The 23,664-nt window shown below is 35.8% G+C and overlaps 1 protein-coding gene across 1 annotated transcript; it reads left to right on the top strand.

The window, feature by feature from the left end:
* Positions 1–16,210: 16,210 nt before the first annotated feature.
* LOC149208261 (sulfate transporter 3.1-like) lies at positions 16,211–21,846 on the top strand. The gene is made up of 13 exons (XM_089394035.1): positions 16,211–16,531; positions 16,719–16,767; positions 17,078–17,285; positions 17,545–17,716; positions 17,812–17,877; positions 18,055–18,168; positions 18,264–18,380; positions 18,532–18,658; positions 18,833–19,119; positions 20,553–20,743; positions 21,148–21,221; positions 21,329–21,405; positions 21,491–21,846. Exons 1-13 carry the CDS (start codon positions 16,238–16,240, stop codon positions 21,659–21,661), a joined length of 1,947 nt encoding a protein of 648 aa, XP_089250161.1. The 5' UTR covers positions 16,211–16,237; the 3' UTR covers positions 21,662–21,846.
* The last annotated feature ends 1,818 nt before the right edge of the window (positions 21,847–23,664 follow it).

Raw genomic sequence — 23,664 nt, 5'->3', positions numbered from 1 at the left:
TAAATGAGAATGTCATCAAAGAATACCAACACAAACTTCCTCAAGTGACTACGAAAGATGTGGTTCATGCAAGACTGAAATGTGGCTGGGGCGTTGGTTAGCCCAAAGGGCATCACCAAAAACTCAAAGTGCCCATAGTGACACCTGAAGGCAATCTTGGGAATGTCCTATTCCCTCATGCGAATCTGATGGTACCCAGATCTCAAATCAATCTTTGAGAAGAACCGTGCTCCTCTCAACTCATCCATCAACTCATCAATCCTGGGTATGGGGTACCTGTTCTTCAGGGTCTTCTTGTTCAGAGCCCTGTAGTCAATGCACATCCTCATCGTACCGTCCTTCTTCTTCACCAACACCACGGAAGAAGCGAAAGGACTCGTGCTCGGCCGAATGTGCCCAAGAGCCAGCAACTCCTAGATAGCCTGCTCAATCTCGTCCCGATAGGCCTTGGGGTGCCTATAGGGGGTGGTAATCATGACCTGTATGCCCTGCTCAAGCTCGATGGTGTGCTTAAACCCCCGATCTGATGGTTGTCCTGGCGGAATATCCCCAAACACTATGGCATACCGATCAAGGAGAGACTGTATCTCTAGATGTATCGTCTGCCCTGTAGTCCCTACCTCTGATGCACACAGCTCCACTGCCCACTCTATGTCTCCCTTCCGGAAGACTACCTCCATCCGATGAACCGACACAGTCTGAGGTGGATATGTGTGATGTCCCTGTATCTTCTCATGCCTCCCTGTCTTCTCATCATCCCACTCCATCTCTAGGGTCTTCCAATCTGTCGTGACCTTCCCTAGAGTAATAAGCCACTGAACACCCAGTATCATGTTGGTGTTCGGAATATCGACCACGAAAAAGTGGTCAGTCAATGTGTAGGTGCCCATCATCACTGAAATTTCTGGAACATAATGAGCACACATCATGGTCTAATCTCCTGGGACCAATACTGAAAACCCATCGAAGCTTTCTGTCTGAATACCCCTCTGCTCAACCATCTGTGAATCGATGAAGTTGTGGGTTACCCCACTATCAACCAAAACTAATACGCGCTGGCCACGTACTGTCCCTCGTACGTGTAGTGTCAGATACTTGGGAACTCCTCGCAATGCTGTAAGGGCCCCTCCGGTGGGTGCAAAAGATGCACCACCTGCTACTGGTGGTGGAGGTGGCAAAGGTCCCTGTATGGCATCACTATCTCCTGCCTCCAGATCCTCCTCGTCATCCTCTTCTCCACTACTCTCAGAGAAGACCTCAATAAAATGTGCTTTGCCAGCAGCACATCTATGTCCTGGTGCCCACGGCTCCTGACATGTGAAGCACAACCGCTTCTTCTTCAACTCCCTCTTGACATCGTCCTCAATCTGTACTCGTCCTGGATTCTCCTTTGGAGGTGGAATCCTCACGTCCTTCCCCTTAGACTGAAAAGGCTGTCTTTGGGGGTAAAGTGTCCGGGTCCTGGGTAAAACATCCTGTAAGTCCCCGGTCCTGCTGATAGCATCGTGGAGTGTAGCTGGTCTAGTGGATCAGACTAGACCCCGAAGTGGCTCTGCTAACCCCTCAACATACATATAGACCCTCCGTGCCATGGAGAGGTCTGGCACCATCACGGAGACCCTCAAGAAATCTGCAATGTAGGTCTCTCGGCTCCCTGTCTGTTTGAGCCTTGTTAGCTCAACGAAATGTTGTTATGGATCCATCCAATCAAATCGCTCCATCAGTCTCCTGGTAAACTCAACATATGACGTCACTGTGGAGTACCCCAGTGTAACCATCCCATGAAACCACCAATCCTGGGCCTCGGCATCCAAATGCAACGTTGCCACCTTGATGGCCTTTGCCTCCGACATCTAGTTAAGCTGGAAATAAATGTCCAGCTTCTCCACCCAAGACTTTCCCGAACTGTTTGATGAGCCATCAAACGTAGGCAAGTGTAATTTTCTCATTGCACGGTGGGTGTCTCCATCATGGTAATGCCAGTACCCTCTGTGATGATCGCGGGGTCTACTATCCCGCTGGAGCTGAACAAAATCTCTGAATGAGAGGGCTTCCCTAAACTCCAGCCCATAGACCTGGTACTCTGCAAAATAGTCACCCATATGTTCAGGCTCTGCCTCTTGCTGGGCTACAGCCCCCGCGTCTGCTCCTAAGAAAGTGGGCATGGTAGAGCGTGTAGGGGCATGTGAGGCCACCTGCTACGCAGTATCATGCTGCTCTGGAAAGTGATGGGATGCACCTGATCCGTCACCAATCTGGAAAACTCGTGGGCTCTCATGCTGTATGGCCTCTACTGTCATGAATCTCTGCCCCATCACCTCAATTTGCCTCGACAGATCCTACACAGATTTGAGGAGCATGTCCGCAAATCTCTTCCTGTCCTCATCTGCCATCTGCTCTGCGTCCACTACTAGCTCTCTCTGTTCTGCGTATACCACAGGTTCCTCCTGTTCTACGTCTGCCACAGGAACACAGTCTCCCTCTCCGTAGGTATTCTCCAACCTACGTTCAATGTCTCTGTATCTCTGAGGTCTGTAACGGATATAGGGTTTTTCCCTTAGTGTCATAGATTGCTAGCTCCACAGGCTGAGCCAGATCTATGCTCTGATACCACTGTAATATTCCTAACCCAGAATATTCCTCAAACCCCAGCAAAAACTCCAACCAAATATGTGCAAATGATATAATAACCCAGAAGTGATAAAATACAGTGGAACAACATATAATATTGTAAACCGGAAATATAAGCAGATACACAAGAAATGCAGCGAGAAATGCTAAGCCATTTTATTATACTAAGCAATAAATGAGTGCAAGAGGTGAATAGACAGATGGCACCTCGACTTTCACAAGGCAAGTGAAGAAATACTCTCAGAATGACAAGAATGGCCTCTCTACGTGGATGCTGCTGTGCTGATGTTGCTGCTAGAAAACAAATGATGATTTGGGGCTGCTCCCCTCCTCGAAAAAAGTTGAAACTTTGGATTATGGCTCTACTCAAGAAACCCAGCAAAACCCATAAATCTTTCCTGGAATGGCCTCACACTGATCTACGTCCCAGCTGCTGGAAAACTGTCGTGCTACTGCTGCTGTTGGAAATCAAATGAGGATTTGGGGCTGCTACCCTCCTCATAAAAGGCTAAAACTATGGAATCAGACTCTACTCAAAAAACCCAAAAAAACCCAGAAAGCTTTTCTGAAATGGCCGACCCCTGAAAATCACCCCCTTGGGGTTCTATGTAGTTCCTCAAAGACGCTGATGAAACTGCTGCTGAAATGCTGATGAAACTACTGCGGAAATGCTGATGAATCTACTGCTGGAATGCCAATGGAAATACCTTGCCCGAGTAGGCACTCGAAGTCCCTCGGGGCTAAGGGTGAGATCTCTGAATGGAGACACTCAATGCACTAAACAGTGTTGCAGACTAGCTAAACAACCAACGTGCTCTAAGTCGAAATGACTATCACAAATGCTCATAACTAGAATGATCCCAATGAGGGAGCTCCTCTCTCCTTTATAGCACTAGCTCTTCTCCAAAACCCTAAAGCCCGAGCCACCTATCCAACTACGTAGTTCCAAGTGTCTGCGTGGGCCCCCATCTCTGCGTGGTCCTTTGGCCTTCCCCCCTTGGCTTCACTTAAGTCACAACGTTGTGCTACCTAGGAAGTGACTTTATTCTAAAGGTGAGTTATGTCCCCCTTCACCTTTTTATTTAAAAATAACTATAATAGGCAAAATAGAGCAAAATTGAATATTTCAATTAGCCATAGCTAATTAGGAATATTACAGTGTGTGGGTATATAACCCTTGCGGTCCGGCTCTCTGGTAAAGCGGAGTTTTCCATACTTTCCTTTGTATTCCCATATTCTTATATTTCCTGATAAATGTGAATGGCGGGGTTTTAATGATAAGAGCCAATATATTATGTTCCGATAGTCGCATATCGGAAAGGAAGGGCGACAAGGACCCTTGGGGAAGCCGATAGTGATCAGAAATAAGGGTTGTCTCGAGATTTGTGCAGAGAATGTATGAAAAGCGGAGAAGGTATGGAAAGTGGGGTTTTCCTTTATAATTGGATTTTAAAGGATTTTAACGTTGATATATGATTTTGTGTGGTTTATGTGTATTAACCAATAGTTTAAGGGGTGAAGGTTAATATATATGCAGTCGTTGGTTAATGAGAGGCTTAACTAAGGTTTAGGAGGGTTCTTAAGCCCGATAGAAGGATTTTGAAGGAAGACTTTAGTAAGTTCTTATATAAAGGCTTGAGGCCTAGTTAAAAGTTCCGATAGAGGTAATGGCAGGGTGATTGGGTTCCGAAAGAAAGGAACTATTTATAAAGAGCTTAACCATTTATGCTTTGAAGTTTTGACTCCATGGGAGAGTCAAACTCCCGGGACAGTTGAACTTATGCATTTGATTGCATACTATGGGTATGTGCAGGGGTAACCCTGCACCATTTCTTCATCCTCATTTTTTAGGGGGGTGTGCATTATCAAAATGCTCTTTCCAAGGGTCCTTGGTTTTGGAGAAAAGTTGGGCTCTTCCTGACCCCTTCATTCCCATATTTTAATTCCTCCATAGTTGTGATCAGAAAGCTACCTATCTGGGTTAGGATCCTAAATTTGCCAACCCATCTATGACATTCTTCAGTGCTTCTAGGTGTTCCAAACACCTTGGGTCATTTTCTGAAAGAAGATCCCTCACAAGGACAATGTGGAGTCTTCACCTATGGTAGGATTTGTGTAAAACTTGACATCAGCAAAGCAATGCCTGACAAAATTAACTTAAATATAGGTGATTTTCACTTGACCCAACATCTAGACTACGAGAATATTGCTTTTCGATATCGACTTTGCCATCAAACAAGTCATGTTTAGAACTCTTGTTCTAAAAAACAAGTTAAACAAAAGTCTGGATCTAAAGCATGGAAGCCATGCAATCCGGCTCCTTGAGAAGATGAGGATTCATTTTCCTCGGATAGAGAAGATGATGAGTCTTATGATGACATGCTCCCAGCGGAAAAGGCCCATCATTTAGATCTTGACAAGCCTTGTGAAGGAGGTTAGATGATTGAAGTTTTGTTAGCCAAAAGAGAAGAACTTAGTAATAATGTTCTGACGAGTGCCATGAAGCATGCCCATGAATCAACCTCCTTGGACTCTGACAAGGATGCTTCCTTAGATTTTTAGAACAATCCTAAGGTAGCTTTGGTAGCCTCACCTCCAAAAGGTTGGACCAAAGTAGTAAAGGAGAAAGGAAATGAAGGACGCACTCGTGATTAGCCCCATGTTGTGTGATTCCAATGGTTCTATTTTTCATTTTCTATATGTGTTATGTACTTTTTTTCATGATTATCCTTATGCCTATAATGTCTATGGTCATCTTCAGTGTGGTTCTATCATATGGTCATCATATGCTATCAATGTAAAACTTTTTATGTTAAGAGAAATATTTTTGTACTCACTTACCGAAAAAACCAATTGTAATATAAGTTGCCTTCGGCATGTATAATAATATTGAATTATCAGCTTAATTAGTAAGTTAATTAATGGTTAAGACATGTGGCAAGATCTTTTTTATTTTTCTTAAATAATTTTTATTAGTGACAAAAATATATATATATATATATGATTTTTCTTAAATATTTTTTATTATGGATAATTATATTTAAAAGAAGATGAAATTGGTTATATCTAGTACATCCACCAATTAGAAAATAGAAATTTAAATTAAAAAAATAAAAATAAAAATATAATTTTTTATTTTCAAAATATTCAATTTAATATTTATTTTTTACAAAAACTTTAATAAACTTTTTAAATTGTTTTAAAAAAAATTGCAAATTAACTAAAAGTAAGTTTGAGTAGCTACCAATTGCAATATAACCTGCCTCAAGTATAATGTTTATAATGTTTTTTTAGCTTTTTGGGTAAGAAAATAGATTAATTGTCCAAGACTTAAATGCATCTCGCAAAGAACAAAAGTCTAGGAGTACCATTTGGTTATTCCATGTGGTGTAGCAAATAGCAACTAGCGATGAATCATACTATCTTTAAAAAAATTCTCATCAATTTTACTCCTTTTCAAAATCATATTCTAAAATTATATTTTATCATTATTCCTTTGTTGTATTTTCCTATAAAATCTCATCCATTTTATTCATTTTCAAAATCATATTCTAGAAATTCTATTTTTTCATTTTCTTTTTGTTGTATTTTTTCCATAAAAAATATTGAAATAGTAAAATTGAGTAGTTAAATTTACACAAATGAACAACTTATACTTAATAAATACATTTCATATAAACAAATAAATAGAAACAATAAACACCTAATTATGAAGTATTTGAGTTTTGTAATATAAATGGTAAATTATTAATTTTGAAAATTAATTGAATTTTAAAGAGAAAAATGACATAGATTTTCACTATAACAAACAATAAATATATAATGAACAATAAATACTTTATTACAAAACATTTAACGTAACCCATAAATATCACTAAGCACAAAACAGTTATCTCAATATTACATGGAAAAACAATGTCAACCAAATTTGTATTACAAGTTTGAGGATTAAATTACTAAACCATTACATCGCCGTCATTTCTGAGCAATGACATCATCAGATTAGCGTCCACGTGAAAATATATTACGTCGAGTACAAGTCCAAATTCAAATAGGTTTCAAATATACTCCGTACCGTAGAGTACAAGTCAAAATTTAAAAGGTTTCAGTGTGCGGTAAATTTAATTCAAAAGAGAAGAAACGGTAACTGCGAGAAGGTGCGAAGCGCGTGACCACGGGTAGTTACATAGCAAGGCCCCGGTGACCACAGGCGTGCATGACGTTTTTACTAAACCAAGAAAAGTAATGAGTAATCTTGTTACATTTACCATAAAGGTTTTTAGATGAAATTGTTTAATATTTTATTTATTTTATTATGTATAGTTTAATTTATAGATAAAATAGTTTTTTTATTACATTTTTTTTTGTTAATTTTAATAAAAATTTAGTAAAAATTTTTAAAAACTTGAATTTAAGTTGTTTAATTTATAAAATTCGAGTGCCCAAAAATTTATGCATTTAAAAATATATTTTAAATAACAAAAATTTATTTGTTATAAATCATAATATGATAAATTATGATAATATGCAAATTATATGGAGGGTGATCCTAGAGGAAGATAATATGCAAATCATAATATGATATACTATAATAATATGCAAGTCATAATATGATACATTAGGATAATATACAAATCATATTGACGGTGAGTGTGGGGGAGATAATATGCAGATCATAATATGATTTCCATATTATCTGTGCCCACCTCCACCCTTATGTCATCAGAGTACGGGGAGATAATAATATGCATATTACCATAATATGCATATTACCCCACTCCCACCCTCATGAGGGTGTGGGTGTGGGTGAGGGGAGATAATATGCAAATTATAACTCATGTCATGAAGGTGAGGGTGGGGTAGATAATATGCAAATCATATTACCCATGTCATGAGGGGCATGGGGATTGAGATAATATGCAAATCATAATATAGGAGATAGTGTGAAAATCATTTATGAGGGTGGGGGGTGGCCACAAATAATATTTTTTTCAGTGGGGGAGAGATCCCCGTTGAAGAATCAACATACAACATATGTGGCCGAAGCCAACAGATATACATATCGCCGAAGCGAGAAGAGCATCATCAACATACAACATATGTGGCCGAAGCCAGCAGATAGACATATCGCCGAAGCGTGAAGAGCATCACCGAAACAAATGGCCTCCCGCAAGAATCGAACGCTGCTGGGGTGCGAAAGCCAACCGCCCCAGCCACCACATCGTGTACTTCACGTGCAAGGTGGCCACAAATAATATGCAAATCATATTACTCAAATAATAGGGGAGGAGAGATAATATGCAAATATTAATATGATATACTATGATAATATGCAAATTATTGGTTGTGGTGAGATAACATGAAAATCATAATATAGGAGGTAATATGCAAATCACATATGAAGGTGGGGGTTGGTGGAAAATAATATACAAATCATAATATGATATACTATGATAATATGCAAATGATATTATGATTTGCATATTACTTTATTATGCAAATCATATTAGTGAAAGTAGGAATTTGCATGTTATCTCTAATTTATATGTTATCTAATCTTATTCCACCTTCATAAAATATGATTTGCATATTATCTTCGACTACCCTCAACTCCAAATTATAATGTATCATAAAATAAATATCTTAATATCTAAAATAAATTAATAATTATAAAATTTATCAACTATATAAATATATTAATTATATATATGTGTGTTTTTATAATGCTTTTTAATATTTACACGTTGATGGTACGTAAAGCTAACTCGTATCTCTAGTGCTTCTCTAAGCATGTCCAAATTTTGAAAGTTTTCTTCTTGTATAAAAATACACACAACTACAACCAAATTTAGAGACTAAGTTCATACGCTATATATAAAAAATTGCTATACAATTCGAAAATCTTTATATCCAGCTTCCTAAGATCATAAGAACTCTCTCTTTTAAATGAGGCACACTTGTGCTTTGTGTTATTTAGGAATACCTTTGTGCGAATAAGTTGATTTAAAACTTTACGGTTCTTCATTTTTAGAAGTAGATTATTTATTTATAGTAAAAAAAACTTTTTCACCAAAGTTTTAGACTAATACCATAAAAAAAAAATTAAATATTATAACCTTAAAGTAGGATTGGTTTCCACCTAATTAAATATTATAACTTTAAAGTAGGATTGGTTTCCACCTAATTTTTATTTCAAGTCTTGCCATTGACTTTCCTTCACATGGAGGTATCCACGAAACTTTGGGCTTTAATATGGGAGGCCAATTTACATGAACTCGTAATTTTAATTGGTTTTTCATTTCATTTTTTTCAGAGAGAAAATCATCATAGATTATATTAAGAAAATATAATATTCTGCATACATAACAAAGAGACCATTCCAGTCCTGAAACAGAGTTCAGAAAATGTCCAGGTGGTAGATAAACAGATACCCTGCAAAAGAGAATAACCTTTGTCAGTCCAATTGCTTACAAAAGAGAATAACCTTTGTCAGTCCAATTGCTTACAAATTTTTAAATTTAGCAGCAATAAAACATCTTCCATAATGCATAGAGATATATCAAAGATGTTGAACTCCCACAAAAAGCCGAGAAACATGAGAAACATGAAGGCCAGATAAACAAATTTTTAAAGAAACCATAGATCAAAGTTATCCAGAAATGTCGAGATATGCCGATATGTGAATCAGAATGGAGGCAAGGGGCGCCCTGGATTCTTGAAAGATATGTGCGTTCCTCCATTTCCACAAATACCAGCATGCAAGGATGAATAAGGTTCGCCAAGATGAACATTGTTCGCTCCACCATTTGAAACCATCCTATACAGTTGTAAGAATTTTTGTTCTCGTATTTCATTATGGGGTTTCTTGTATCCACGGAACTTTGGGCCTTAATTTGGTAGGTCAATTTACATGAACTCGTAATTTTAATTGACTCTTCATTTCTATTTTGTAAGGTTTTTAATTCTCGTATTTCATTATGTGATTTCTTTTGTTAAGATTTTCATTTTTTAAAAGGGATAGATAAATATTCGGCATTTAATGGGTGTTTTAGTTAAGATTTTTAATGGATGGATGAATATTAAGAATATTAAATATTTATTTTAAAGTTTAGGTTTTTTTTGTTAATAGATAAAAGCAATAATGGTATGGGTTAAGGTTTTAGGGGAAGTCAAGTAAGACAAGAAGATAATGGAGCTATGTGATGGAGGAGAGGTGGCATCTTTTAGTTCCATGGATAAGAGAATGTAAGGAATAGATTCAAGGAGAGTGATGATTTTAGGGGAAGTCAAGGAAGACAATAAGGTAATGGAGCCATGTGATGGAGGAGAGGTGGCATCCTATAATTGCAAGGATAAAAGAATGTAAGGAACAAATTTAAGGAGAGCAATGGTGCCCCTTTCTGATCTTAAATCATGTTGAAGGCTTTTATCAAACAATGAAGGGTTAGGCATATAACTCAAACTAGGTATGGAAATAGAAGTTTTGGAACCTCTTGTGTGTTTTTAGATTGCTCTTGCTTGCTACTAACATGTTGAAGTTCGTTATCAAACAATGGAGTGTTAAGCATATAACTCAACCTAGGTATGGAATATGGTGTATGGAAGTTTTGGAGCCTTCTGCGTGTTTTGAGAATGGTTTTGCTTGCTCCTAATTTCACCTTAGGTTGGCCATTACATTTGTTTCTCTATTTTATAGTTCTTAACATGGAAAATGTTAATTTTGATTAATCTTTATAGAGTTTTATATTCTTTGTAGAGTGCAATTGAAGCTAGAGCAAGATGATTGAGATCTAATTCTAAAATTTGTGAGGATAATATGAGAATCTCCAAATAAAAGATTTAAAAAAAAATGTTAGATACAAATCTCTAATCCATAAAATGTTATATAAAGTGTAGTCTAAATTTAGACAATTTTTGGACACATTTTTCCAACCATTTCTACCCAAAATCTAACTAAAACTTTGAAGACATGTTGGAAGTGTAGATATCAACTATTGAGATTGAGAAACTAGGTGCAATAGGGGTTTTTAAAGGTTTTTAATCCATTTATGTGTTCAAAAATGGAATTTCAATAAAGACAATAAAACATTTGATGAAAAATTATATAACTAGATTTTGGTGATGATTTCCCAAAAAATCCAAATTATATTATTATAGATGAATGTGGAGATTTATGAATTGCAAGTTCTAATGTACTAGTAGCATGAGGCAGATAAAGTCAAAGAATAATCAATGGAGGCCCAAAAAAGAGAAAATTAGTCAGCTAGAGGATGAGGTGGAGGCTCTGCACAACATTATCATGGAATTTCACTTCCAGCTCAAACATTCTCCAAGCCCTCCAGGTGATCATCCTCGGGGCTTTGATCTCAATCATCCTGCTAAGGATTCTGACCTAACTTAATTGTAATGGTAGGAGTTAAGTGTATGTGTATGTGGAACAATAAGAGTACTTGGTTTGGGGTTTTTGCTATAATTTGGGATGGGGTAGATAAATGCAATTTGGAATTCCAAATGCCCAAGAGAAAATCAATAATGTAACTCTCCCGAGTATTTGTCGCGATTACGCACAATTAATAAAAAATGCTCATTTTTGTTTATATATATATATATATATATATATATAGATTGCAGTTAGAGATATTTAAGAATCTCTTTATATAAATTTATGTATTTTTTTTATCTATATTAATTTTTCAAGGTATAGTTTAACAAGGTTATTTTGGGCCATTTTCATCAAAATTGTTGATATAATTCTGGGTGAAATCCCAATCTTCCATCATTTAAATTTATTTTGAATGCAAAAATAGAATGGACACCTTGAAAAGCCCTTGAGGCATACAGATTCTAGATACTCAACAACTTAAAACCAAGATTCTTACCAATTTCTCATCAAATTTTAGGCAAAATCCACTAAAAAATTTAGTAGGTTTAGCTAAAACAATTGCCAAATTAAACTACTATATTTTTTAACTATTATTATCTTAAACATTAAATACAATTTTTTTTTATTTAATGAAGTAATTAATTTCAAACTTATTTTTGTTATTTTGATTTATTATTGTAATATAGTTTATGATTTTCCTTGTTGTCGGGGTTATTCTATCATTATAATAATGAATTCATAATTCGTGGGAGTAATCCCAGTCAGGCCCAAGATTGAACCTAACAGGTACGACTATAACACTAAGAGTATATCCAAGAGCCCTCAACCCATATATAACAAGAATTCATGGGTTAACAAGAGCCGAGAATCCACAAGGGTAGGGAAGCCTACTTTTGAGCCTTATCACAATGGATCACTTTGGGAAGCCTACTCCTTGAACCTTATCACAACGGATTACTTTGGGAAGCCTACTCCTTGAGCCTTATCACAATGGGTCGATTTGACTAGAAGTCTATGAAGACCTATATACTCTACGCCCTCTACATTTGAACCTATGACTTTTTAAAATGAAACGCATGCTCTTGTCCTCTTCACCAAATTTTAATTCCCATGAGCAATGCAAGAAACTTAAAAAAAAAAAAAATCATCCTCCAAATTTATAAATATAATTACATCCTCAAATAATTTAAAAGAGTTTTCCTCCAAATTTATAAATATAATTACATCCTCCAAATAATTCAAAATAATTTTGATTTTTTTTTGCGCTTGGTAGATCCAGAGTTAAAATGGATCTAGGTTGGTTTAATTTCCCCTTTAAACAAACTATATTTCACATAAATACCATGGGTTCTCATAAACCTAGAGCTCAAAAACCACCTGTAACTTGACAAAGTCAAGTTTACCTTCACTACTGAACAAAAATTAATAAAAATAAAGATAATAATGTAGAATTTTTATTTTAACATAATAAAATTATTTTTATTATCTTAATGAAGTTAAATGTTTATAAAACATTACATTACATTACAATATCTCCAACATATTGAATTAAAAACACAATAATTCAAATAATAAAATATAAATATTTTCATTATTCAAATAATAAAAATACAAAAAATTACAAATTATTAATAATTTGACTAAAATAATTAATGTAAAACCTAGGCTAAATATGATCTGGTTCCAAGCACTCGTATTAAAATATGCGGTGATAAAGTAGTTCAAATTGTTAGAATTACACACCCAAATGTCAAAATTATTTTTATTTTTATTTATTTTATCTTGATCAAGTTAAATGTTTATAAAACATTACATTACATTACAATATCTCCAACATATTAAATTAAAAACAAAATAATTCAAATAATATAATATAAATATTTTCATTATACAAATATTAAAAATATAAAAAATTTACAAATTATTAATACTTTGACTAAAATAATAGCACAGTGGATTGCAGATCGTTTCGGTATCAATCTTGCACTGATAAAGGATGGATTTACATATTTGGGGTTTCGTTTAAAAGCGAGGGGATATCGCAGCCAGGATTGGCATTGGCTGATAGACCGATTCTACAATAAAATCTCAGGATGGGAAATGCGTCTTCTGTCCCTCGCAGGCAGATTCATTTTGGTACAGGCAGTGCTCTCCCAACTCGCGGTGTATTGGGGTCACCTTTTCCTTCTCCCGGCCTCCGTCACAAAGAAAATGAAGTCCATTGCTGCAAACTTCTTGTGGGGCGGACGATCATATCAGTCCAAATTTCACCTTGCGAAGATGGACTCTATCACAAGGCCGAAAAAGGCAGGTGGATGGGGCCTTCTTAACATGAAATGTTTTGGAAAAGCGCTCATATGCAAATCTCTTCACAGAGGCATTTTTGGGAGCAGTCCGTGGAGCACTCTCATCAAACAAAAGTATCTTAAAGGCAGAAATATGGCATACTGGTACAGAAGGTCAACTCTCGGCATCAGAACTGGCTCCTCTATATGGCTTAGTTTCAGAAAGATTCAATCTTTTTTCATGAAGAATTTAAAGTGGACAATCTTTTCTGGCTCAAGTGTTTTCATTGGTATTGATCCTACTCTATACAACTTAGAATCCATGGTCCCTCCGGCCTTACTCTCCTTTTTCCACTCAAGGGGCCTTTTTACCTGGAACAAGCTTATAGTCTCATGGTCCTCTCAGGAACCTATCTGGAAAAATGATCTCCAATTAGCCTTACCCCCCCCCCCCCCCCCCCCCCTCCCTCCGCCCCCTATGGCTCTCATTTACCAACAGATTCACAAACAGTGGGATCACTCAATTGGGTACAAAGGATGAGCTGATCTGGTCCCTTGATAATACAACCCATCCCATCTCTGTCAGGAACCTCTACACAGTCCTATCATCTGAGTTTCCGCCATCCTCCCCAACCTTTCCCGCCAAGCTCTGGAAAGCCCCCTGCCCTCTCAAGTCGATCCTTTTCTCATGGCTTCTTTTCTCTAATAAGAACCTCACCTGGGAGGTTCTCCAAAAGAAAGGATGGCAGGGTCCTGGCAGATGTCAACTATGCTTAGCTGCGGCAGAAACAAACAATCATATGTTCTTCGAGTGTGCCGCTTCCACTGCAATCTGGTACGAACTTTCTCTGATTTATGGTTTTCCTCACCGGTTTTTTTCTTCTGTACAGGATGGATTCTTATGGTGGAGCGCCCACTGCCCCACCTGGCATCCTCTTTTCATCCTCACTTGCTGGCATATTTGGAAGTGGAGGAATGGTCGTATTTTCCAGGGCTGCTGTTAGCCACTTGATTCCATTTTGATTACAATTTCGGGGTTCATGCCTTCTCTGGACTAAATGGGCCCTCTAAAAGCTCTTTGTCTCCTTATCTATCTTTCTGTTTATGATCCTGCAATGTGTTCCATTACGTAATATCTATATGCTACTTTCTGGATGGTTCTTCAGAGCTCTTTTGCTACATTCTGGATAGTTTCTTCAGAACTCTTTTGGGGAATTATGTGTTTCTCCCCATTCATAATGATTTTGCTTAATATGACTGAGGATCTTGAACTCCTATGTATATTTGATCTTTATATATCCTTAATATAATCTATACCGCTTTTTCTCTCTGAAAAAACAAATTAATATAAAACCTAGACTAAATACAATCCGGTTCCAATCATTCGTATTAAAATATGCAGTGAGAAAGTAGTTCAAATTGTTAGAACGAAACAGCGAATGTCAAAATGGTATAGATATATATATATATATAATTTTAACAGAAAATAAATATGTAATAAAATAAATATTAAACAGTTTCATGTAAAAAGCGTTATGGTAAATGTAACGAAATTACTCATTGTTTTTCGTGGTTTGGTAAAAACGTCATGGTCACCGGTGCCTTGCTCTCCAAATAACCGTTGTCACGCGCTTCACGCCTTCCTCTTTTGAATTAAATTTACCGCACACTGAAACCTTTTGAATTTAACTGAATATATATATAAAATAAAAATATGATTAATTACAAAAACATTAATATCTTGTAATCTTAATTATATATTATCGAATTTAAATAAAAATATGATATAAATTTTATTTTGTGATTGGCTACATAGTATAATTAAAAATACAAAACATTAAATGCTTTATAACTATATATTTGTTGTTTAATGAAAGTGGGTATTTTTTTTTCATTTAGTAATTTTCAAATTTATCAATATCGCACTTATATTATAAAATGTTAAATACTTTCTAATTAAGTGTTTATTATTTTTTTTCATTTGTTTAAGGTTATATATGAAATGTATTTTTTTAGTCGTGAGAAACTTTCAAAATTCTCAATTTGTATAAATTTAATCATTCAACTTTACTATTGAAAAATGAAAAAATAGAATTTCTAGAATATGATTTTGAAAAGAATAAAATGGATGCCATTTTTTTAAACATATATGAAAATTTCATAATTTAATTTTCAGACCAAAAATGTGGACAATCATCATTAGTTGCTATTGCCAAATATTTATTTATTGATCACCATTATTCAAAAAAAACCACAGCACCTGAAATAACAAGCTATGGCCCCAAACTAAAGTCACTTTTTCTAAATATCTTTAAATTTTGGACCATTAACCTATTTAAATATTAAAAAAATACAAAGTTAGAAAAAATTTAATCATACTTTAATACCAAAACTATAACATTATTTATGAAATTCCTTTTAAAAAAATACTTTAATACCAAAACCCTTCAAAAAAATTTATAAATTTTGAGTAAAATAAACACATGGTATTGATTAATTATTTTAATTGTGAGTTGTTATAACAATAATAAATTATAATATCACCTCTCAAGACCACATCCTTGTTGCTGTAACTATCACTCCAACAAAGCGGCTATATTTAATGAAAGTGGTGTTCGGATGGATTCGAAAAGAGGAAATACGTCTTAAAAGACAAGTAACATGTCTGTGAGGCATGGTATGTGATGTCATAACACCTGGGAGGACCCCTCCCATTACTCCGGCTAACTTATGGAGGAGGCTTGCTATTGTTTTCAGCGAGTCTAACGCCATTAACCGTTGGGAGGTATGACCAGTGTCAAGATTCTGATTATGGGAAGGGTCAGGAGAATGGGAGGAATTAAGTATAAAGACACTGGTAGAGCAAGCTGAATGCATAACCAGAACCTCAGGAACAAAGAGTTTGGGGGTGTCCGAGAGGAAGTTAGTATTAGGTGCAATGGAAAAACCAGAGTGTGGCAGGAACGACGCAGAGATGGAGATGGTGACAGTTCACTGCGTCAATGTTCCGCCCGGAGAAGGCATCGTGCGGGAAGTGAAGCACGCAGTGAAAGAAACTCTGTTCCCCGATGACCCATTTCGGCAATTCAAGAACCAGCCCAGGTCGAGAAAATGTGTACTTGGGTTACAGTATATGTTTCCCATCTTAGAATGGGCGCCCAAATATTCTCTGAACCTGTTGAAATCTGATATTCTGTCTGGCATCACTATTGCCAGTCTTGCCATTCCACAGGTAATATGATACAGATAAAGTTGAGCGTTTACAGATTTGAATATGATTATAGATTTCGGAAATATTTTTTTATTCTGGTTATGACTTTTTGCTATCCTTTTATTAATTTGTTTGATCAAACATTTGGGGTTTATATAGAAATTATATCGCAAATTTCTAACTAGTTAACCTTGTGGAATTCTTACAGGGAATCAGCTATGCGAAGTTGGCTAACCTACCTCCTGTGATGGGGCTCTGTGAGTATTCATGCTCAATGGTGGTTTCTGTTTTCATTTTTCATCAGGGTTCAAGCTTCATGATGACCTATTTTTAGCTTGTGCTTTTGGGGTTTGTGCTTGTCATTGCAATTGAAACTTGGTGGAACTGCTTATGTTGGGGTTTGCAGTGTGCAGTTGTCAATTGTAATTGGCAATCTAGATGATCAAGAAGTTACTGGAGACTTTGAGTGTTTCATTTATGGATGGATTACTTCCTTGCTTGCTGCTAAATACTCTGAAGTGTGTTCTTGATTGGGTTTGCTGCTGATTTTTTATTTTTTATTTTCAGATTCCAGCTTTGTTCCTCCCCTGATATATGCAATGCTGGGGAGTTCCAAGGATCTGGCGGTGGGTACAATCGCTGTTGTATCGCTGCTTCTTGGTTCGGTGATCGGTGACGCGGTCTCGCCAACAGAAAAGCCTGAACTTTATATTGGATTGGCCATGACTGCCACTTTTTTTGCTGGCGTCTTCCAAGCAGCTCTGGGTATTTTTAGGTATAAGTTATAATCAGCACAATCACATTAAAAGTAAATGATATATGACACATAACCAATTTTGCAGTTAAATTGGTAATTAATGTGTTACAAAGTATTATGTAAATCATAAAAGTTCAAATTCTGGTGGGTCAAGCCAATGCCATAAAAGCTCCAGTTTGTGGTTAGATTAGTCATTATTAAAGTGAAGTAAATTGAATTGGATCTGAATCCATTATGCATGCCATTTACTGTATATACTTGATATTGTATGTTGCAGGCTAGGTTTCATCATAGACCTCCTTTCCCATGCAACTATTGAAGGGTTCATGACGGGATCAGCGATTGTTGTGTCCCTCCAACAGCTCAAAGGAATCCTTGGACTGGAGAAATTTACCAAGGAGACCGACATAGTTTCTGTCATCACCTCAGCTACCAAACAAGTGCACAAGGTTTCCCACTGCCATTCAATTCTCTTTTTGACAAAGTTGCCACAGGGCAAGCAGGCTTCTTGATGTGGAACTCTCTCTGGTTTGTTTTTGTGCAGTGGAGATGGCAAAGCATCATACTCGGCCTGGGCTTTCTGATTTTCCTCTTCACTGCCCGTTACATTGTGAGTATTGCCAGCTGAATCCCTGCAGTATTAGATCTTGTTTTGATTTTGTCCCATTTTTCCCAGAAATCATCCTACTTTTTCTTTCCTAACTGGATTGAGACTCTTGGGTAGAGTCCACAAAGATTAGGTTTTCCTGTGCACAGTGCTCATAGCTGTAGATTTGTGCCGTGACAGAGCAAGAGAAGGAAACGGTTATTCTGGGTCTCTGCTGCTGCTCCACTGACATCTGTGATTCTGGGTAGCTTGCTGGTCTTAGCAACGCGTGCAGATAATCATGGAGTGCAAATTGTATGTCATAAAACTTGGTAATTAAGGTGATTACAATCAATATGTCAAGTTTTCTTTTCTAATTATATTTCTCCTGCTCGTTTTTGATGTAACAGGTGGGTACCTTGAAAAAGGGTCTAAACCCGTTGTCCGTTGGCAAGTTAGTATTTCATGGAGAGTATTTGAGGACCAGTTTGAAGGCAGGGCTTGTAGCCGGTCTCATTTCCCTCGCGGTAAGAAGATTAGCTTTTCATAATTCTTAATGTTTGAGAATTTTTAATGGCTATTATTATTCAGATTGTAGATTTATAGAATATTTTGCTAACCGACAGCATTCCATATAGTTCATGGATTTTAATAATATGCCATTAATTATATTTACAGGAAGGGTTAGCGGTTGGAAGAACATTTGCTCTCTTCAAGAACTATCAAATTGATGGCAATAAGGAGATGGTTGCGATTGGAATGATGAATGTAGTCGGTTCCTGCACTTCCTGTTATGTTTCAACAGGTTTTTTGCTGCACCTTTTCACTTTCCATCAGTCCGTTGAATAAGCCACCAACGGTTGTGTTGAAATTATTACCAACCAGTTCATTTTTTTTACTTTGTGGGATGTGTTACTCAGCTCGGGGGTACGATTGCTCCAGAACTGTAGATAATGAATGGGTGGCTGGTGGTTTGCAGGTGCTTTTTCGAGGACAGCAGTGAATTTCAATGCTGGATGTAAAACAGCAGCCTCAAATATAGTAATGTCTATTGCCATGATGTTCACTCTTCTATTTCTAACTCCTCTCTTCCACTACACCCCCAATGCGGTGCTGTCCGCCATTATCGCCTCGGCAATGCTGGGTCTGATCGACATCCATACCGCAATTCATCTGTGGAAGGTGGACAAGATCGACTTCTTTGTCTTCTTGGGAGGCTTGCTGGGCGTTGTTTTTGGCAGCGTTGAAATTGGTTTGATCACAGCGGTAAGTTGGCTCATTAACTATTACTATTATATACGTTACACATCAATTTATTATGTTCAGAGGTTCAGTGAAAAAGGGTGAACAATATCCATTGAACAGTGAAATAATAAATTTTGTACAGGTTGAAAGATGAATGGTTATATATATATATATATATATATATATATATATATATATATTGTTTGTTTAAATTTACAATTTAAATATATATTTAATATGCTTAATATTTTATGTTAGGGTGTGGGGTTAATTTTCATTCACTTTTACTCAAATTTGGATGAGTGGTTGGATTGATTAAACTTGACTCCTATTTCTCTAGATGGGTGACTAGATTGATTGATACTGGAATAGGTAGAGTGGTTGGATTGATTAAACATGACTCCTATTTCTCTAGATGGGTGACTAGATTAATTGATAATGGAATAGGTAAATTTATAGATAAATAATCCACACACTATTTTTTTTTTAAGTCAAGCACATATTTTTATATATTATAATTTATTAGCAGATGTTTATATAATATTATTTATTCAATAGTTGTTTATATTTTTATATAATATTATTTATTCAAAATAATGTTTGTCTTAGTTTTTGCTTTTAGTTAAACATGTGTGATAATTTAGTTAGGTAAACAAAAATTTGTGAGTTTAATGTGGTGTTGGAATTTCAAAACAAATTCATTTTCTAAATTTGTAAGTTTTATATTGTTTATTTATTTTTATTTTTTAATTGATGGCTTAAATTGATTTTCAAGGGAATATGCTCAACATATGCTTAGATTTAATGCTTGTCAACAACTTTACAGAGTTTGTAAGGTTGTATTGACTTTTAATAAATTTAAAAAATAGATTTGTGTCACCTAGTTCCTTACCCACCAATTTCCTAGGGATTTGAGATTATTCCAATTCTAATAAGTTCATATTTTAATTAGATGCGAAAATTAAGATATAAGCAAATTTTATTTAGCAAATTGGCCCATTCTACAATAAGATGTATAGATTTTTTTTTCTCAAATTAAATTAGATTTGTGCCACATAGCTCCTCGCCCACCAATTTCCTATCCTAGGGATTTGAGATTATTCCAATTCTAATAAGTTCATAATCTAATTAGATGTGGAAATTAATAAAAAAACAAAATTTATTTAACAAAATAATACATTTTACAATAAGATATGCAATAGTTAAAATTCACCCATAACTTTTTTATATATGGTAAATACAGGTAAATGTATATATTAGTAATGCATTCTTGTTGCATAAATTTTTTTATTATATTTATAAAACCTTTTTATTGTTATATTTAATTTTTTCTAAATCAAATTACAAATTATCCATGAAATCTGTAATCTAAATAAAATAATGAAATCTGTAATCTAAATAAAATAAAAACAACTGATTGATTCTCTTGAAAAACCTTGACCATTATATTGCAGGTATCCATCTCACTGGTGAGATTATTGATGCACGTGATGAGGCCTCATACTGCAGTACTGGGCAACATTCCAGGAACGTGTGTGTATAGAAGTAGAGAGCAATATCCTGATGCAATCAGAGTTCAGGGTATTCTCATACTGCGCTTAGATTCTCCAATCTTTTTCGCCAACTCCACCTATCTGCAAGAAAGGTTTGCTTTCGATTGAATTCTTTTGGGATGTCTTTGGGATTTATGAAAACAATCAACAATTGGGTTAGTTGTGTACTAGATGGCTAGTTTTGTTCTTCATCATATCATTTCATTATGATTTTTGGATATTTATTTAAATCTTTCGAAATAATAAGTTTTGGATATTTACCTAAATTTCCCTAGACATGGGTTAATGAAAAGGGTTCAAATTTTATAATTTACTTAACAGGACTATAATCTATATTAACAAATTTAGTTATTTTGTATATTCTCTCTGGTTTTGATGATGACAAGATAATGAAAAGGGTTTAAATCCTGAAAATTGTAATTTACATAGCACACCTATAATCTACATTAACAAGTTTAATTAATTTGTTTATTCTCTCTGGTTTTGATGGTGACAGGGTAATTAGATGGATAGAAGATGAAAAGGAAATGCATCATCAAACTCTGCACTACGTAATCCTGGACATGGGTCGTGAGTATTTTCTCAACTGCTCTGGATTTTGATTATGGTTAACTCATGAAATGAAATGATTTGATTACCCATTTCTTAACATGGCGCCATTAATAATGCCCCCCCAGCTGTGACGAGCATCGACACAAGCGGAATCAGCGCCCTTGAGGAGCTGAAGAAGAAATTGGATCTGCGAAGACTTCAGGTAAATAACAGCTTGCAGTCCTCGAGTATCATTTAATGTTTATACTCATCGATCCTTGACTTGTATTAAATTGTATTTCCTGCAGCTTGTAATGGCGAACCCTGGGAGGCAGACGATAGAGAAGCTGAACAATTCAAAATTTACAGAAATTCTGGGGAAGAAATGGGTGTTTTTGACAGTGGACGAGGCCGTTGTCACCTGCAAAACTCTACTTCACCGTGAAGTGCTCGACAACGCCGGTCAGGTGATCCACTAGAAAGAAAGCTTCTCAGTTCATTCCTGTATCGGATCTGCCTGCAGGGAATCGCCGAAACAAAAAATGGGGCGGATTCAATTTTTTTGTAATATGAAAAAAAGGCTTACAGCATAGAGGAGGCTATTTTGTCCAATCAAAGCCGATCCAAGCCGACCTGGTTACTACATAATTTAATTCATATTTATTTATCCGTGATACCAAATCCATCTGTCTTAAAGAGACCCTAATTTTTAAAAGAAAAAGGAATATAATATGAGAAATTTTAGATTTAAAATGAATTTTTAAAATTTTTAAAATCAGACATTTTGTTTAAAGGATAAAATTTGTAATAAAGATGGTAAAGAATAAGATGATGATTAATGTCTATTAAGACTAATGAAGTTTATCATCTTAAGAAAGTAAGATATTAATTGGGATTTTTTAAAATTTTATTTCTATGTTCAAAGAAAAGGAGAATAAGTGTTCCTAGATCACTGTAGTTTTGTTGACTGCAACAATTAAGAAGATTGGTAGTGTGGTCAAAGATTTGGAAATGAGAATGGATGTGAGTAGAGAAGATATTTTTCATCTTCAACCCTCTTAGTATTACACAGGGGACATATTCTTTCTTCCCAAGGTGCTTTGGGAATAGACTAAGGCCCAGTTTCACTTAGAAGCTCATAAGAATTAGTTATTATCTTTACAATGTTCATTAACTTCTTAGCACTTGTCAAGGCAGAGAGATCATTTTGGCCACCAACAATGGGGTTGATCACCTCCTTATAATACCTTAGCTACATTTTCCCCTCTAGCTCCTCATCATCCAACTTTTAATATTATCTTTATTATCCAAGTTGATCTCCTCCTTTATCCTCCAATGGTAGAGCCAACATTGAGCATTCTTGTGTCAACCTTGCTTGAGCTAAAGGTGGGGTTTTTAGCAAGTGAAAATATCTCACGATTACACAAAGCTTTAGCTCTTAAGATATCCAACTCTCAGTACAATCCCTCACTGCTGTTCATAGACAAAATAGACAACACATATGGCTTCTCCTCTGTCCTCCAAGCCTCCTATTTCCTTGAGCAGTTTCTTCTCGGTCTTCCAGCTGCCACCTGTGTGATTCTCACCTCACACACTACTCTAACCTCTGTAGTAACTACGCAATCCTCAAGGAATGAATACCTTCTGCATGCAAGAGATATTCTCATAGGAATATTCTAGCAACTGATAGTACATTATCCCTGCCTTTAATCTCAACTGGGTCTTTGTTTGAACTGACATGCATGAGCTATTTATGAGAGAATATTCAGTTATCTGGAGAACAATAGTTGCATGCATGCATGCATTAATTGACTGAATTCACAATTAGTTCCACAAACTGTTTGGAACTAATTTAACTGGACTTAACTCAGTTAACTGAGCTAACTAGTTACAACTCAATTGCAACTCATCCTTATCTCCTTAATTACGGGATAACTTCCTCAATCAAAGGGATAAGTGTTGCATGTTTTCACAAAGACTTCATGTTTGAATTTCACCAACTAATTAACTCAAGATGAATTAATTAATTATTTTTTAAATAATTGGTGAGACTAAATTCGAATTTTAATTCTCAATTTTAATTCAAGGACAAATTAAAATTGGAATATATCTTGAAATGCTGTCTATAGCAATGTTATTTTTAGCATTTCTTGTTGCTATTTTCAACAGTCCCTCTCAACAAGAAAGGGATTATTTGCCACCCTGATCCTGTCTCTATGGAACTCGAATTTACACTTTGACAATGCCTTAGTCAAAATGTCAGCATCTTGCTCCTCGGTCGAAATATACTGCAACAACATGATCCTCCTCACCACATAGTGTCTAAGATGATGATATCGAATGTCGATATGCTTGGACCTGTCATGAAATACTAGATTCTTAGAGAGTTTGATAAAACTATGATTATCACAATAGATCACAGTTGGATCCATCCTCTGATCAAACAACCCAACTAGAATTTTCCGCATCCAAATGGCCTCAC

This window comes from Pinus tabuliformis, chromosome 1_2 (assembly GCF_031772625.1).
Source record: "Pinus tabuliformis cultivar Carrire ecotype Pingquan chromosome 1_2, CPIR1, whole genome shotgun sequence".
NCBI lineage: Eukaryota > Viridiplantae > Streptophyta > Pinopsida > Pinales > Pinaceae > Pinus > Pinus tabuliformis.
Note: the sequence above shows the minus strand (reverse complement) of the source record. Positions and strands in the feature narration are given on the sequence as shown.